Source organism: Phocoena sinus, chromosome 2, assembly GCF_008692025.1.
Source record: "Phocoena sinus isolate mPhoSin1 chromosome 2, mPhoSin1.pri, whole genome shotgun sequence".
In the NCBI taxonomy this organism is placed as follows: Eukaryota; Metazoa; Chordata; class Mammalia; order Artiodactyla; family Phocoenidae; genus Phocoena; species Phocoena sinus.
The window spans coordinates 167,966,324-167,985,156 of NC_045764.1; the positions used below are offsets into that span (position 1 = coordinate 167,966,324).

The following is an 18,833-nucleotide window of genomic DNA, read 5'->3' on the forward strand; positions in this document are numbered from 1 at the left end:
GGACCTACCTCTCTACCTTGCCAAGCACTCGGTTCCCCGCACTTCAAGCTCTATTCTGCCTGCACTTCCTACAATCCAAACACACCCAGGCTTCAATCCGAAATGGGCTTACTCTTATTTCTCTTGGAAAAATCCTGTTTAAGATCCAGTTTAAGCGTCTCCTCTCCAGGAATCCTTTTTCTGACGGCTGCCCTTCCCACATGCTAACGCCTCCCGGACTGTAAGCCCAAGCACCCCGTCCCCATCAATCCCGCCCACACCAGGTTCTATTTCCTTATTTTGGGTACACACCCCTCCCTCAGGGATAGAGCAGAGTTACGGAGATATTCGCGTCCACAGATCGTGCGCTGGGGTGGGCGGTCCCACGAATAACCGCACGATAATTCTAGCAACTTAAGCAAGATCCCAGCCCACCTCCCTCTTCTTTGTTTCGCCTCTTATTGGTTCAGCATCTCCGCCCCCGGCTACGGACCCCACTCCTCCACTGGCCGCAGGGAGTGGGAGGCTCTGCGCACGCGCCGCGGCTTCGGGCGCGCTCGGTCGGGGGCGGGGCAAGGGGAGAGAAGAGCAGAGAGACGAGAGCGGTAGGGGGCCGCCGCGACGTTGCGCGGCAGTTGCGTCTGGCCCGCGTGCACGCGACGCCCGGGAGGGGGCGGGGCCGAGGCCGGCACCCCCACCCAGGCCCCGCCCCCGAGGCCCACCCGCGCATCTCACCCCGCCCCCTCGCCTTGGCTGCCCCGCCCCCTCGCCTTGGCTGCCCCGCCCCCTCACCTTGGCTGCCCCACCCCCTCGGCGGCCGCGCTCCTTCTCCCGCCGCCTGCTCGCCTCTCGCCCGGCTCCTTCGGCCGAGAGCGGGAGAAAGTCCTGCTGGTGGGCGGCCGCGGGGCTGCGCGCGTCCGGCATCCCGGTGCCGCTCCGGCCCGGGCGGCTAGGGGGCCCGGCGGTCCATGCATCCGCCGCCGCCCGCTGCCGCGATGGAGTTCAGTCAGAACAGTCTGTTCGGCTACATGGAGGACCTGCAGGAGCTCACCATCATCGAGAGGCCGGTCCGCCGGAGCCTCAAGGTGCGCCCCGGGGAGGAGGAACTGCCCGCAGGGCGCCCGGCGGCTTGCCCCTACCCCGACCCCAGCCCGTCCGCTCCCCGAGGCGGCCCGGGACCCTCTCGGAGTCCTGCTGGCCCCCCAGTCCTCCTCCAGTCCCCGGCCGCCGTGTTACCCTAACCCGGCCCTTCTCGGGCCCCCTTCTTCGACGTGGCTCGGGTTCTCCCAGCCTGGACCCCCAGGCCCGAGGGACGGGCATCCGGAGCCAGCCCGCGATCCCTCGGACGCCCTCGGTTTTCTAGTCCCCCGGCCCAGCCCGCCCCGGGCCCTTTCCCCAACCCGCCCCCCAGGAACGGCCGGTCGAGCCCCTGTCGTTCGGGCCAGCCCGGCGTCCTCCCCCGCGCCGTCCCTCTCGCACAGCCGGAGCCCCTCGGTTGCGGTCCTTCTTCCCCCGGCCCTGCAGGAGCTGCCCCTCGCAGCTGCAGCCCGCTTATCCCGCCTCCCCCCGCTTTGGCTCCCCGGTGCTGCTGCCCGGGTTCAGGCCCCAGTCCCACTTCTCAGTCTACACGGCCCCGACTCTTCCCCTGCCTCTTCCCCTGCCTCTCCCAGAGACACCCCAGATCCCATCCCCCTCCTCCCCCATCAGAGCGAGCTCCGGTCCCCCAGTCCCCAAGTCAGCCCGGGCCTCCCTTCTCCTCCCAACTAGCACCCATACTAGAGCCGTCCTGCTACGGGTCTTCAAAGCCCTCTCGACCCTTTGTCCCGATCCTGAGTCACCACGTGTCCTTACCTTCCAGCCCCTCCAGGACTCTAGCTGGGACCCTGCTCCCCAACCTCCTTAAGAGAGTCAACCTTCACTAGGCCCCCCACCTCCCGCTAGCTCCCCGACCCCGCAGAGTCATCTTCCTCCCAGCCTCCCAGAGGCTCCAGCCCTCAATGCTGGCAAAACTAGTGACCTACCACCACCCCCTCCGCCCCCCATTGTAGCTCTTTTCACTCCCACCTGCCGCAATATCTCGAATCTTTGATTTCCTTCCAGTCCCAGAGTTTATTCCCTTCCCTCCCCCACTCCAGATTTCGTCTTTCTCATTCTCCCTCGGCTGCAGTCTTCATTCCCCCTTTTAAGCATTTCCTGGGATGGAAATGCTGGCGAAACAGTCTTGGATATTAGAGACTAAAAGTATGTATATATTTTATATATATACATACAATTGATTTCAGCAAGGTTCTGAAGCCACAATGTGATTCTCAGGCTTCAATCTAGAAGCTAGAAGAGTAAACAAACAAACAAAAAGCCCCCAACCCCCCAAACTCCACCACCTAAACCCAACAATTAGAGACGTCTGAGGTTTGAGGGCGTCAGACCCTTGATTAGTTTTCAGTGACAACGCTAAATTGTGAAACTTTTTCATTAGTCCGTACTCAGATAGGGTCCCTGGAGGCAAGACCGATCCGATGTTTGTGTGCATAATTTGTGTTTTACACTTGACAGACACCAGAAGAAATAGAAAGATTGACAGTTGATGAAGACCTCAGTGATATTGAAAGGGCTGTTTATCTGCTCAGGTATTTCATAAAGTCTTTTTGTGATAATTGCTGCTTTTCCTGTGGCAGCATCCACAAATGATTTCTGAAATGTCATGTTACGGTTCTGTTCAGATTTACTTAACCACTTGAACAGAGTACTTTTGCATGCGCAGCACTTAATTATGTTATAAATTAAGATTTAGATATGGACTTATGAACTTGAAAACCGAAATCAAATCAGATACCTAGCTTATAGAATATTGCTTGGAGGAGGAGCAGAACAACTAATGGTTTGAGTTGAATCTCATTAAAAAAAGAATCTTGCAGCTTTGGTTGTCCTCCCATAAGATCTAATAAATTTAGATGAGACTTAAGAATATCCAGTGATTAATTTTAAGTTAATTGCAGAGTATGAACTTTATATGCTATTTACTGTACAGAAAAAAAAAATCCACAAATATGGTAGTTCAATTCTTTTCCCTCAGGATATCCTGTTTATATTACTTCTGCTATGTGCGCTTTATAATTTTGCCTGAGAGATTTTAAAATTGAATTGCGCCTACTCTCACTTAAGTTTCATCTTACAAGCTCTACAGAATTGCTTAAGCCTAATGGTTATTACAAATATTTACAAGATTTCTCTCAACTATTTTAAAAATTGTGTTGTGGATTTAACTTCTTAAAAGCTGACGTGAACATTAGTGAAAATATCTATAAAAATACTTCAGAAATAGAAATTTTCCTAAGGCATTTTGTGTACATTGTTTTAAAATTTTTCTTGCACGTTTTTTTCCCCCCTTTTGGCAAATAAGTTTTCGCTTTTTTTTTTTTTTGGAATCAGATTTTGAAAACTGGTGTTATTTACCTCCTGGGATATTTGTCATCCTTGTTTCCTTAGCTCAGGTCTACTTTGCCGGTTTCAGGTGCTGGCAAATTTCTTCTTCTTTCTTGTTTTATAGATCATGTTTCAGTCCCATGATATTCACTGAATGACCCTGTTTAAAAAAAAAAAATCTCTCCTTGATTTCCATTTTCTTAATTCTGTAGCCCATTAGTGACATCTTGGGTTCTATTCTTGTCAGAATTTTAGCATGCTTACAATTTAGACCATTCTCTTCAGTAATTCTGTTACTTTAAAATGTTTTTGGATCTTAGACCTTATGTTGGGGTTATTTCCCCTCATCTTTTGGTGATTTATGGTAGCCTGCTCTCATCGCTTCTACCTATTTGTTTTATTTTATTATTTTTAAAATTTTCATTGGAGTATAGTTGATTTACAATGTTGTGTCAGTTTCAGGTGTATATCTACCTATTTATTTTAAAGGAAAATGGTTTTATCTATGTATGAATTAACAGTATGTGTTTTTGATGTTTCATAGAGAATATGCCTTTTAACTTAGTTTGCTAATTGTGTAATATTTGAAGTACTTTATTCCTTAATGATTAACATGTCCAATATGGCGAGCAGTAGTTGTAAGCATCTGCCTTTTCCCACATTTCTTTTGTTTGGAGTAGGTAGACAACTGGTGAAAATTTGGATAAGCTTCTTTTAGCATACAGCAGTTAATGACTTGAAGTCAGTGCCTACTTACTCCTACTTAATTCTCTCCGTATAAATGCTGGCTGACAATGAGGAAATAGAGAGTTTTGCTCTACTTACTTGGGACAGCAGATACCTTATTTTAGGTATCAGTGACAAGGCTTCTTTTTTAGGATAGCTTATTTTCTATTTTGCTTTTATTGTTGGCGAACCAGGTCGTCTAAGTTGTTTGAATTTCTCAGACAAAGAATGTAAGTTTCATCCAGTTCTGGAACTGACAAAGCCCTTACAGAGGCAGATGGGTCCTCTCATTCTTAGGCAAGAGAGTTTTAAAAGAGATCTGATATCTCCTTTAGTTTCTAGTGGCTCATCTACCTTGAAGGAGGCTTGCAAGGTGACTCAAAAGGCAAACACTAGCTTGGTTGTGCGTGGGCTCTCCAGCTGAGTTCTTCTTTTGTATTCCTACCATCTCACCACCTCCTGGGGGAAAGCGGGATTTTACCTTTAGGCCAGCTTCTGAAGGGATAACAAGACTCCCGCCTGAAGGGTTCTTTCTTCCCTGGGATTCAGGAGAGGGTGTGGGATTGTCTTATGGACAAGTTCCAAAATTTGCCTCTGTTAAAGCTGTTAAAGCCTCTTCTCTCATGTATTGAGCCTTCTATTTTAAATGTAATTTATTCCTTTTTTTTCCTATTTGTACTTCCCAATGCTGTAGAATCTAATACTGAGTCCTTTTTTCCCCCTCTGTGATTTTCAGGTTTATTTTTGAGTGCTTTACCTTTCCGTCTGCTTTGGATATTTAATATCCAGAATTTTCCTCTTTGCTTTTGAATGTCAGATTTGTTTCTGTAGCTCTCTTATTTTTGTACATTAAATCTATTTTGGAAGATTATGTTACATTAGATTTTAGGGTCAAATGTGTAAGTATCGGTAGGAAATGCTTTATGTTAGTGGAGGTTCTGATAGTATTTAAACTGAACCTAGTATCTAAAAAAGCATTATATTGGACTGCTGTCCAATGAAAAACAAATTACACTGTTCATTATATTACCCTAAAATATGGCAGATCAATTATTAATGCTATTTTCATAATTAAGTTTAGAACATTACAGTATTTGAAGATTTGACAAAGATTCTGTGGTTTTACATAAATATGATGCTGATATACCCATCTGTGGCGTTTAGCACTGAAACAAAACAACTTTCCTAATAGTCACAGCTTGTGGCTTAGTCAAAATCATATCACAATATCTTCTTTTAGTTCTCTCTCTTCTTTGTGATTTTGGTGTATATTTTAGGAATAATTTTGTTAGAGAAGGGTCCTAAGTTTGTACACTGTGCTTTCATTAGGTAAACCTTTACTCACATATCTCTAGTTGCCTGTCAGATAAATTCCAGACCCTTAAGCTTGGCATAAGTGACTCCATCTTAGCTCTGCAATGGAATGTTCCACCAGGCCCTCAACTTTTCTTTTTAATAGCTTCATTGAGGTGTCGTTTATATGCCATATGGTTCACCCATTTATAGTTGAGTGGTTTCATGTATTCACAGAGTTGTGTGTTCATCACCACAATCAATTTTAGAGCATTTTCAGAAGAAGCCCTGTACCTCTTAGCAGTCAGTCCCCACTTCTGCCCAATCTTCCCAGCCTTTGGGAACCACTAGTCTACCTTCTTTCTTTATGGATTTGCCTATTCTGGGCACTTTATGTAAAATTATACAATATGTGGCCTTTCGTGACTGATTTCTTTCACGTAGTATAATGTTTTCAGGGTTCACTGGCATTGTAGCGTGTCAGTACTTTGTTTCTTTTTACTGCCGAATAGTATTCCACCGTGGGAGTATATCACATTTTGTTTGTTCATACACTCGGGTTGTTTCCACGCAGTCCTTCACTTTTTGAAGCAGTCGTGCTGCCTTATTCACTGTTACTCAGATACATCACGTTCATCCTTAACTCTGCTTTTCCCCATCCTGGAATACCTTTCGTTATACCTCTCCGATATTTTCCATCCCCAGGATCCAGCTGTAATCTTGCATCTTTCATAAGGCCTTTCCTAACTGCTGAAACTACATGGGATCTCGGGCTCTGTGAGCTTCCATATCACTTAGTGGCTGCATACCTTTGTTTTCCTTAACTTGTGTGTGTGCACACGTTGTCTTCAATAGACTGTAAGCTCTTAGAGGGTAAGCTGTTTTTTATTGTTGTTTTGGTTCTTTCTTGTTCTGTGCTATGATATAAATATATACCTCTTAATGGAATAAAGTGTGTTTATTTACCTTAAGATGACCGAAGTGCCAGATGAATTAAGCAACTTTTGACTTTTTTGTATTGCAGGCAATAGAATCAGACAGATTTAGGTTATGTCCTACCACTTACTATCTGCGTGACCATGGGCGAGTTATGATGGTTGTTAAATCCTGGTTTTCTCATCTGCAAAGTGGAAAATAATAATTCTTGTTTCACAAGGTGGTTAGCCCCAAACACCAAAAAGGTACCCAATTAATATTAATTCCCTTCTGTTTCCTTTGCCATGTCCCTAATTCCTTACTCCTTAGGTGCTCAGGGTACATTACAAACTTTTAAAAGAGGATAGCAGTATTAATTTTGTCTTCCAATCATTTAATAAAGTAATAGGCAAGTGAAGTATATCGACTGAAGTTTGTGATAGATATCTATTAACTTCCTTTGCTAATAGTATTTTCAGAATCTTCACATATTATACTTATTTTAAACTGATGGTAAGGTCAGCTTGTTTGAGCAATGTTTGCTATTTATATCATGCGTTAAATGTGTTGATTGGTTAATGTATCTAACCTAACTTTTATGTTGCTTACTTTTACAGTCATTTAAAAACCGTTCGTCACTTTGCACTGTGAGTTTTAAAACATTTCACCCTTTGCCTTTTAGGGACAGTCAAATAAAGTACATCGCTAATTAGGAACTTTTTCCCTTTTCTTTCTCTCTCCCCCCACCCCCTCCCCCTTTTAAAAAAAAACAGGGGTAAGTGCTCCCCCTAGCGATACCGCAGAGTGAGAATCTGCAGCCACATCTGGAAATAAAAGTGCTGTGAATGGTGCCTGTTGCTGATCACGTTTGGGAGCTCTTGCATTCAAGACGAGCACAGGGTAGCAAGGAGGTCATGGGGAAGAACTCTGCTACCAGCTAGCTTTTGGTTGTTGTGTCTTTAAGACTACCTGTCCTATTTGCTTGGCAAATGGGAAAAGTTGTGTGAAAATCTCCTTTGTATGCCCTTATTTCTAAGATCTTCCGTATCTCCACATTTCTTTTGCCTTTACTATTCTTTTGATTTCTTTTTTTTTTGACACCTGTCATTTAGTACTGTTTTGGTGAGGTGGGGTGCTTACGGGGTGTGTGTGTGTGAGATAGAGAGAGAGAGAGAGTGTGTGTGTGTGTGTGTGTGTGTGTGTGTGAGAGAGAGAGAGAGAGAGAGTGTGTGTGTGAGAGAGAGAGAGTGTGTGTGTGGGGGGGCGGGGGGGCTTGAGTAGCCAGGATTGCATGCCCGGTTTTCTCGAGTGTTGTGCTGGAGAGGCACATCACAATTTTTAATCCCTCACAGTTGGGATGAAGTGGTTAGTTAGTCACTCCAAATTGGTTAATATTAATGTGGGGAGTCATAAAAATGATCCATACTTTCAGTATTTCATTTTAGTGTAAAAACACATTTGTTTGCTTGTCTTTCGTCGCAGGTCCACTACCTTTTGAGTGTGGGTCTGCTTAATACAATTCATAATCCTTTTTCTTGCATAAATACCCCCATAATGCATTTATAATGTCACGTTCAGGTTTCTTTAAAGTTGAGTGAGAATTTTTTTTATAACTTTATTTACTTTTATAAATTTGTTTATTTTATTTAGTTTTGGCTGCGTTGGGTCTTCGTTGCTGTGTGCGGGCTTTAGTTGCGGTGAGCGGGGGCTACTCTTCGTTGTAGTGCGTAGGCTTCTCATCGCGGTGGCTTCTCTTGTTGCTGAGCACGGGCTCTAGGTGCGTGGGCTTCAGTAGTTGTAGCACATGGGCTCAGTAGCTGTGGCGCGCGGGCTTCAGTAGCTGTGGCTCGCGGGCTCTAGAGCACAGGCTCAGTAGTTGTGGTGCACGGGCTTAGCTGCTCTGTGGCATGTGGGATCTTCCCTGACCAGGGCTGGAACCCGAGTTCCCTGCGTTGGCAGGTGGATTCTTAACCACTGCGCCACCAGGGAAGCTTTAAAGTTGAGTGAGAATTTAAAGATGCTTATGAAGCAGTCTGAAAGCCTGCCTTAGATTTTTTTGATTATTTTTTACTCAGCTTTTGCAAGTTGTCTTTTTCTTCCTAATTCAATAGCAGTTTCCTTTGGCAACTTATCTTTGTTGAGTTTTTCTAAAACTTTCAATTTAGTTGTCATAGAAACGACTCTGTCTTTGCATTCATATGTTTATGTAATACTTAATTATGTAATTGCAGTATCAAGTAAATTGGGATAAGCTGGTGTGAGAACAAACACAGCTGACTCTTGGTTACAACTCAACTGGTTAGAGCAGAAGCATGTGGGCATTTCAGAGAGTAGCCTATTAGCTGTAAGCTTTCAGTTTGCCTTTGGCAGGGAAATGGAGAGTGTTGCTTAGTTGGGAGAGTCTTTTAACCCCTTGTTGAGAGAGATACCATCCCTTTTCAGAACATGCACTGAGATGATCTTGCTTCAACCTTGGACACCCATGATATTCCTCTCTTGTCTCTGCATTGAGTTGGGTCCATGGTCTGGTCTGTTCTTCCTTCACCGTTCTATTCTTAAAAAAAAAAAAAAAACTAATGGATTAAGAATCTCAGTTAAAGAGGTACTTTCATAAACATATTTTATTTGTTTTTTAAAACAAACTTTTGGAACATATGCAGAAATGAGCACACATCATAAATATACAGCTTGTTATATTTTCACAAGTTAAAAAACACCCATCTAACCAGCATCCAGATTATGAAATAGGACATAACCTGTTGTATTAGCCTGATAGCTTCCCATTTACCCTTGTCTAGTTTCCCCCGTTCCCTGCAAAGGGTAACTGTACTATCCTAACTTCTAACACCGTAGGTTAGTTTGCCTGAGTTTGAACTCTATACAGTAGGAACCACGGAATATACTGTTTTGTGTTTAGCTTCTTTTGCTCAGCCTTTAAAAAAAGAGATCTTTCCATATTGTTGCATGGAGAAATAGATTGTTCACTCTCGTTCCTGTATGGTATTCCATTATATGAATATACCATGTCATTTACTTAACTCTTGGTGGACATTCCTCTTGTTTTCAGTCTTTGGCTATTATGAATAATGCCGCTATGAACATTCTTGTACAAGTCTTTTGGTGACTATATGTAGGCATTTCTTTTAGGTGTCTTCATAGAACTAGAACTGTTGGTCACAGCATATGCATATGTCCAGCTTAGAAGTTACTGCTAAACAATTTTCCAAAGTGGTTGTACCAGTTTATACTTCTACCAGCAGTGCAGGTGTGGTCCCACCCTATATTTTTTAGGAAACAAAAATGACAAACTTTCTAGTACATAAATTTCTAGTATATCCGTAATGAACTACCTACCTAATAGCCCATAGAATTTTCTGTTATTCTGTGTATGATTTACTTAGGTCACGTAAATTTTTTCTTTCCCTATAAGAGAGTTTCAATAAATTTTTACAATCAGTTTTTATTTATTTATTTATTTATTTTCAGCTGCGTTGGGTCTTCGTTGTTGCTCGCGGGCTTTCTCTAGTTGTGGTGAGCAGGGGCTGCTCTTTGTTGTGGTGCGTGGGCTTCTCATTGCGGTGGCTTGTCTTGTTGCGGAGCACGGGCTCTAGGCGCGCGGGCTTCAGTAGTTGTGGCTCGCGAGCTCAGTAGTTGTGGCTCATGGGCTCTAGAGCGCAGGCTCAGTAGTTGTGGTGCACGGGCTTAGTTGCTCCACGGCATGTGGGATCTTCCCCGACCAGGGCTAGTGTCCCCTGCATTGGCAGGCCCGTGTCCCCTGCATTGGCAGGTGGATTCTTAACCACTGCGCCACCAGGGAAGTCTCTACAATTAGTTTTTATTCTGCTAGACTGCTTGGTTAGAAGGTCTTCTTTCATGGGTACCACCTCCAGTACCATTAAACCACAGAGGAAAGTCCAGTGATCTTTATATCTGTACCTCTTTCAACTTGGATATTTTGCTTTTTGCAGTGCCTTTTGTTGTACGTGGTGGCCACCAAATGTGGGAGGCAGGGAGAAAGTGTTCAGACTTAGTTCTTCACAGTCACCACCTTTTTGGCTTTATGATATTGGTATGTGGTAATCAGGTCAGACATAATTGCAAAATCTATTATATCCTTGTCTGTGGCTGTGCCTTACAGTGTAATTTTCCCTCCAAATCAGAGATGTTAATAATGGAGATTTATAATGCAACTAATAGTTACTTTAGAGTGAATCTTAGGAGTTCAGGTTAAGACATACAAAATATTAGTTGAGTACGTAGTATGTGTTAGGCGTCTCCTGGAGAACAAGTGGCATTGTAGCAGCAGATACTTGTGTTCAAGGAAGTACTTGTTTAAGGAAGCAAACGCACTTTTCTGAAGTTTCACTAGAATAGAAGTCACCACTAGTTAATAAGTATGTTGGGCATTGAGAAGGCGGTATGTAGTGTCGGAAATACTAAGACAGGCCCAGAAATGTTCTTGGAGGCCGAGGCTTGCTCATTTATCTATTGAGAGACCTTGGGTAAGTTGCTTATCTGAGTCCAAGCCTCCTAATCTAAAATGGGAAGAGTAAAACCTACATTGCAGGATTGTTGAGAAGATTAGAGGAAGTGCATGCAGAGGACACAATGCCTGGTGTAGAGTTGTGTTCAGTAAAGGATAATTGCTGCTGGTCTTTTAAATCCACTGTTGGCAATTCAGAGCATACTTTACTTTGGATGCATAGGCAACTTCCTATCCAGAAACTTCATGTAGTTATAAAATTTTCTCTCCAGATGGTGCCCCTTTGCAGTTAATTCTCCACCCTGACCCTAGGCAACCAATGATCTGCTTTTTGTCACTATACGTTAGTGACAGATTCTTCTGCTCTAGAATGTAGACATGTTTTCATATCTCTTGGATAAATGCCTAAGAATGGAATGCTGGATCACTGGCCGAGTATATATACACTTCATTTCAGTTCTGCTGAAGTATATTGACATCTCATAACCTGCACATATTTAAATTGTACAGTTTGATGAATTTTGACCTCTATGTATGTACCCATAAAGCTATCATCACCAGTAAGATAATGAACATACCCATCACTCCCCAAAGTAACTTTGTAATATCCTCCCCCTTTCTTCTTTAACATCTTTATTGGGGTATAATTGCTTTACAATAGCGTGTTAGTTTCTGCTTCTCCCTTTCTTCTGATAGCCTCTCCCGCTCCAGGCAACCACTGACCTGCTTTCTGACGCTACAGATTGGTTTTCAGTTTGTAGAATTTTATAGAAAGGAATTATACAGTAGCTACTCTTTCGTCTGGCTTCTTTTACTCAACATAGTTATTTGGAATTTCATTCATGATGTTGCATGTATCAATAGTTTATTCCTTTTTATTATTGTTAATTATTCCATTTTAAAGATATAGCACATTTTGTTTATCCATGCACCAGTGGATGGACATTTGGGTAACTTCAAGTTTTTGGCTATTACAGACTAAGTGGCTGTAAACATTCATGTACAGATCTTTGTGTGGACATGTGCTTTCTTTCCTCTGGTGAATAGCTAGCAGTGGAATGGCTGGGTCGTATAGTAGGCGTATGTTTACATTTTCAAGAAACTGCTAAACTGTTTCAAGTGATTCTACAGTTTTACGTTTCCACCAGGAGAGTGTGAGAGTCTGAATTGCTCCATAATACTTACCGACACTTGGTATGATAAGTCTTTTTGGTTTTAGGTCATTCTGGTGGTATTACCAGTGGTCTAGTGTAGTGGTATTTCATTGTATTTATAATTTGGATTTCCCAAATGACCAGTGGACATTGAACGTCTTTACATGTGATTATGAGTCAGATTGCTGTGGTCTAATTTTGATGAGGTTTAATTCGTTGATTTTTTTTCATTATAGTTAGTGCTTTTTGTGTTATATGTAAGAAATCTTTGCCAAATCTAGGTCAATTAAATTTTTTTCCTGTGCTTTCTTTTAGAAGTTTTGAGGTTTTAGCTCTTAATTTCAGGTCTCTGATTCATTTCCACTTAAATTTTCTATGTGGTGTAAGGTAAGGATTGAGGTTAATTTTTTTTTTCCACATAGCTGTAGTGTACAGTGGAAAAGGGCCAGTTTGCTACTGTAAGAATCAGGGGACCTGGTGTCTTATCTCTGCTATCACATTCAAGTCACTTAAGTTCTTCAGACATCGTTTCCCCCTCTTCTCTCCAGAGGATATGATGGGTTGGACCTCAGAATTTAAAGTTCCCTCTTGCTTCAGCAGGCTGTCTTCAATTCTAAGAAAGAAGATAAGGAAAAGATGTTGAACCTCAGTTTCTTATTTCATCCACTAGGCGGTGCTAATGGACATCCCTGTAAGGGCAAAAACTCCTTGGATAGGTGAACAGTTTCAGAGCTTTTAAAAAAGGTCACCTTTGAAGAAGATATTCATAATTCAGAAAGTGTCTGTGTTTCATTAAGGAGTAGATGCAGTAATATTATAATAAAACCTAAAATACTGTTTGTCACCGGAAAAATACCAGAGTAGAACAATATTTTCTTTAAAGAGTTCTGTATATTTGGTTTTAATATGTTTTGGGCAGAATGAGAGTTATATGGCTAGCATAAAAATATTTACATATTCAGGTGAAAAATTAGACTGAGAATTCTGATGGATTTAGAATTTTCATCGAAATTCTCTTGGTAATAAGCTTGTAAACTGTATTTGCTTGGAAACACTTTTGGTAATAAAATTATAAACTATATCTCCTTAAGTAGTAGACATTGTTGCAGAGGAAAAGGATTCTCAAAAGTACAGCCTGGGCATCTCTCCTTGTAGCTCTGGTGATGGTGGGGAGGGAGGGAGGGGGAATGATCTACACATACAGTTTGTGTGTGTGTGTATCTCACATAATTTTCCAGTTATTTGTGGGGTTTTTCCAGATACCTTCCTGTTATTCGTTTCTAGTTTAATTCTGTAATGGGCACAGAACACACTTTGCTTGAATTTATTTCTTTTAAATTTGCTGAGGTTTGTTTTTTGGCCAGAACATGGGTCGATCTTGGTGATTATTCCATGTATATTTGAATGTGTATTCTCCCGTTGTTGGTGTAATGTTCTATAAATGTCAATTAGTAAACTTGGTTGATATATTTCAGATCTTCTGTATCTCTAAGGATGTTTGCTACTTGTTCTACCGACTAAACAACTGGAATACTGAAGTCTCTAACTATAATTGCAGATTTGTCTACTGCTTTCAAATATATCATTTTTACCAGTAGTTTATGTATTTTGATATTTGTAATTAATGCATATACAATTAGGGTTGTTATATTTTCTTGGTGAAGTAACCCCTCGTAGCTATGTAATGTTTGTTTTTATCCCTAGAAATATTCCTTGTGTGAAGTCTACTTCATCTGATAGTGATATACTCACTCCAGCTTTCTTTTGGTTAGTGTTTATACAGTATATCTTTTAGTGACCTTTTACTTTTCTTAAAAAAATAATTTTTATTTTGGAATTATTTTAGATTTCCAGAGAAGTTACAAAGATAGTTTAGAGTTACGGTATGCCTATTACCAGTTTCCCCTAAAGCTAACGTTTTACATAACCATGGTATATTTGTTAAAAGTAAGAAATTAACATTGGTGTAACACTATTTACTAAGTGCCAGACTCTGTTTGGATTTCACCAGTTTTTTCACTAATGTCCTTTTTTTCCTGTTTCAGAATCTAATCCAGGATATCACATTGCATTTAGTTATCCTATCTCCTTAATCTCCTCTGGGCTATGACACATTCTTAGTCTTTCTTTGCTTTTCATGATCTTGATAGTTTTAAAGAATACTGGTCAGGTGTTTTGTCGAATGTCCCTCAACTTGTGTTTGTCTTGATGTTTTTCTCACTGTTAGATTGGAGTTACGGGCTTTTGGGAAGAATGCCGTAGAGGAGACGTGCCTCTCTCATCCCATCATTTCAGGGGTACATGACATCAGCATGACTTATCACTGGTGGTGTTAATCTTGATCACTTAGTTGAAGTTGCATCTGCCAGATTCCTCCACTGTTTGAGTGGTGAGAGAGGACCTCCCAGCCTTGTTCCTGATCTTTGGGGGAAAGCATTCAGTCTCTCATCATTAAGTCATTAAGTATGATGTTGGCTGTAGGTTTCTTATGGATACTATTAAGTTAAGGAAGTTTCCTCAAGTCCTAATTTGCTGACAGTTTTTTTAAAATCATGAATGAATATTAAATCTTGTTGAATGTTTTTTTCCTGAATCTATTGACATCATATATGGCTTTTCTTATTTAGTCCTTAATATGGTGAATTACACTGATCAGTTTTCAAATGATGAACCAGCCTTGCATCCTTGGGATGAAATCTACTCGGTCATGATGTATGAGTCTTTTATATGTTTCTGGACTCTGTTTGCTACTATGTTTTTGAGGATTTTTGCATCTATTTTAATGAGAGATATTGGTTTGCAGTTTTATTATAATATCTGTGCCTAGTTTTTGGTTTTAGGGGAATGCTCATGAGATGACTTGGGAAGTGGTTTTCTATTTTTCTGGAAGAGATTGTCTAGAATCGATATTATCTCTTCCCTAAATGTTAGGTAGAATTCACCCATTAAACCATCTGGGCCTGGAATTTTATTTTTGAAAGATTTTTAATTAAAAATTCTACTTATTTAATAGATATATGGGTATTTAGGTCATTTATTTCTTCTATTTATTATTATTTAATGTTTTCCTGTTTTCAATTTCACTGATTTTTATTCTAATATTTATTATTTCCTTCCTTCTACTTGCTTTACATTTAGTTTTCTCTTCTTTGTCTAGTTTTTAAAAAATTTATTTATTTAATTTTGGCTGCATTGGGTCTTCATTGCTGCGTGTGGGCTTTCCGCGAGAGGGGGCTACTCTTCGTTGCAGTGCATGGGCTTCTTATTGTGGTGGCTTCTCTTGTTGTGGAGCACCGGCTCTAGGCACGCGGGCTTCAGTAGTTGTGGCACGTGGGCTCAGTAGTCGTGGCTCGCGGGCTCCAGAGCGCAGGCTCAGTAGTTGTGGCACATGGGCTTAGTTGCTCTGTGGCATGTGGGATCTTCCCAGACCAGGGATTGAACCTATGTCGCCTGCACTGGCAGGCAGATTCTTAACCACTGCGCCACCAGGGAGGTCTCTTCTTTCTCTAGTTTCTTAAAGGGAAGCTCAGGTTATTGATTTTTAGATCGTTCTTCTATCCTGATATATGCATTTTAATGCTATAAGTTTCCCTTTAGCTGCATCCTACAAATTTTCTTTTTTTTGCGGTACGCGGGCCTCTCACTGCTGTGGCCTCTCCCGTTGCGGAACACAGGCTCTGGACGCGCAGGCTCAGCAGCCATGGCTCATGGGCCCAGCCGCTCCGCGGCACGTGGGATCTTCCCCGACCGGGGCACGAACCCGTGTCCCCTGCATCGGCAGGCGGACTCAACCACTGCGCCACCAGGGAAGCCCCCATCCTACAAATTTTGATATGTTGTATCTTCATTATCATTTAGTTGAAAAAGTTTTTAAATTTATCTCAAGACTTCTTCTTTGACTCATGAAACTCATGAGTCATTTAGAAGTGTGTTGTTTTATTTCCATATATTTGGAGATTTTCTGCATATCTTTTTGTTACTGATTTCTAATTTAGTTCCATTATGGTTTGAGCATGTACTTGCTCTGATTTCTATGACCTCCCCTTTTTCCCCATTACAGCTCTGACTTCATTTCTTACTATTCCCTTCTTTGCTTAGTGTGTTCTCCAGCCATCCTTGCTATTCGTTAAATACACCAAGTACACATTTACCTCAGGGCTTTTGCACTTGCTGTTCCTTCTGCTTTTAATGTTTTTTTCCTCAGATATCCGCATTGCATTGCTAGCTCTATCACTTCCTTCAGATCTTTTCTCAAATTTGGGTTGTCTACTTATCTAGGATAAATGGCACCAACATCTACTTAATGTCACAGGTTAAAAACCTGGGCGTATCCTCAGTTTTTCCTGCTCCTCGTCGCTGCTATTTAAGCAGATTAATAAATCTTTTTTTTTTTTTTTTAACAAAGTGGGAACATTCACACGGTTTCTGTAGTTTTCTGAGATACACATTGTTTAAAAAACATTTGTTTCGTCAAGATGGTTTTCAAATATTGGATTAGCAGAAACCTGCTGGAGGGTCAGAAATTCCAGCGTTTTACTCATTTCTTTCGGTATAATGGTGGGTAAGTAGATGTGGCCTCCTTTCTTTTTTTTTTTTTTTCTTCCAGAAAAATATTTCTTAATGTTCCAAAGTGGCATATATTTTATTAGTTAACTCTAGTCTCTTATTTATATATAAGGAATATAGGAATATATATATATATAATCCGTCTCTAGGCTAATTTTATGTCTCTTTTTATTCAGCAGTGAGAGCTATGTAACTTGTGTTTTTCTTTTAATCCCTGTTGCTAAGAAACACAGAGCACAGCCACAAACCACCTGTGTGACCTTGGGAGCATCATTTAGCTCCTCTGAATTCTGTCGGTGAAGTGAGGGAGCCGTACTAATCATGCTGCCGAGACTCCTCCTTGCTCTGTGACTCTAAACTTAACTCCGTGCTCACCCTGGTTATCAGCTTTCCTCAGGTGGTTAGTACATACATTTCTCTGCTCCTTCAAAATTATTTACTTTTCTCTAGCTAACCACCCCCCCCAAACTCAGGATATACTAGTCAGCTCTGATTCTTTTGACTAGTATTTTCTAAAAAAAATACTAAAGTGTTCAATATTTTGCATGTTTAAACATGTGTGCTGCTCTAAATCCTTTTGTTTTGTGTAGGTAAACAGAATATACATAGGAATAGAATGACTTGTTATTTTATTTGATCATTATTTCATAGTAAAAGTCACTACATATTATGATTTTAAAAGTCCATTATACTGCTTAGTTTCTTCATGATTTCCATACGAAAAGCATGTGGACCTAGTCTGGACAACATATCTTGAGATAGGGCTTCCCTGGTGATGCAGTGGTTAAGAATCCACCTGCCAACGCAGGGGACACGGGTGCGAGCCCTGGTCTGGGAAGATCCCACATGCCGCGGAGCAATTAAGCCCGCGAGCCACAGCTACTGAGCCTGCACCCTAGAGCCCTTGCTCCACAACAAGAGAAGCCCGTGCACCGCAACAAAGACTGGTCCCTGCTCGCTGCAACTAGAGAAAGCCCGTCCACAGCAACAAAGATCCAGTGCACCTCAAAATAAATAAATAAAATAATAAGTAAATTTATTTTAAAAATTTAAGCATAAAATCTTGAGATATATTTATAATTTAGGTAGGATATATACATCATTATTTACTCCTATAGATCCATATTTACTCATTGACTTACAAATGGTGTAAGTAGCAATTATATTTCCTTAGATGATATTTTTCTTCACGATAACTATAACTGGAGGACTGGTAATTCATGTATTGCTGAAAGGAATGATAGGAATGTCTGAAGTAGTTCTTTTACTCTAAGGGACAGTAGGGAGAAAATTGGCTTTGTTTCTCTTAAAGAAGAAAATATTCGTGTGAAATTAAATTAATAGTTATTTAGGAACGCATGAGGGATCTTAATTTTGTTGTTTTATTTAAATCAGATCCTTGCTTTGTGGAGGTAGTATCCTGACCCCGGCAATAGCTAGCTAGTTAACCTTGAAAAAGTTCCATAGTCTCTGTGGATGTTGGTTTCTTTAGTGTCATAGTGTAAGGGGGTGAATTACATGTCTAAGTCCCTCTTCAACTCCACCATTCCATTATATCATATCATTAGCATTAGAGAAAAGGAATCATTGTTTCACACAGCTTTTACAGGTTGATTTGGGGTGACTAATGAGCTTTTACATTTTGTAATTGATTTGTTTGTACTCTATTTCTTCTGATTTGGTGCCCCATTTACAGTAATATCAGTCGAATGAGTAGACAGGATCCATGCATATTGTGTTAGGGACTCACTTTCTGTGTCATATTCTCCGCTCCTAGACTTAGCATCTCCCTGACGTGATTTCCAAATACGTGGCTATAGCCTTGGGCTTTTCTCCCAGACTTTGGGCCAGGGCTGCTTGCTGGGTGCTGCCACCACCATATCTCTACCAGAATACCTTGCTGGTTTTTCAAACTCAGTGTGCCCCAAACTGAATTCGTCACTTTTTATCAAAGTATGCCTCCATTTGTTATTGAAGCCTGACCATCCTTTTAAATTGTACTGGAGGGAAACCTGGCAATAATTTTGTACGCTTTCTTTTTCTCTCAGTAATTAGTTTTGTATCAAGTCCTATTGATTTTATTTCTGCAAGAAGCCACTCAGACACACAGAATCAGAGAGCTTTGTTTTTACAGTTTTCTTTCTACTTGCAGAGCACAGTGGCTGGTAGATCCTGAATGTTCAGTAAGTCTATCTGAAGTGATTGAATAAATCCCCTCAGCCTGGGACCTTTGAACACACCCTGTTCCTTCTACTCTCGCTTGTCACTGATTCCTACTCCTCTTTCAGGGCTCA

General features: G+C 41.3%; 1 protein-coding gene across 2 annotated transcripts in view; it reads left to right on the top strand.

Moving 5' to 3' along the window:
* Positions 1 to 794: 794 nt before the first annotated feature.
* LOC116749069 (serine/threonine-protein phosphatase 4 regulatory subunit 4-like) overlaps positions 795 to 18,833 on the top strand; it is a 65,306-nt gene continuing 47,267 nt past the window's right edge. For both annotated transcript variants that reach the window (XM_032623027.1, XM_032623026.1), the window contains exons 1-2: positions 795 to 1,064; positions 2,533 to 2,606. In XM_032623027.1, coding sequence (XP_032478918.1) covers positions 948 to 1,064; positions 2,533 to 2,606 — 191 coding nt within the window. In that variant the 5' untranslated portion in view covers positions 795 to 947. The remainder of the gene's footprint in view (positions 1,065 to 2,532; positions 2,607 to 18,833) is intronic.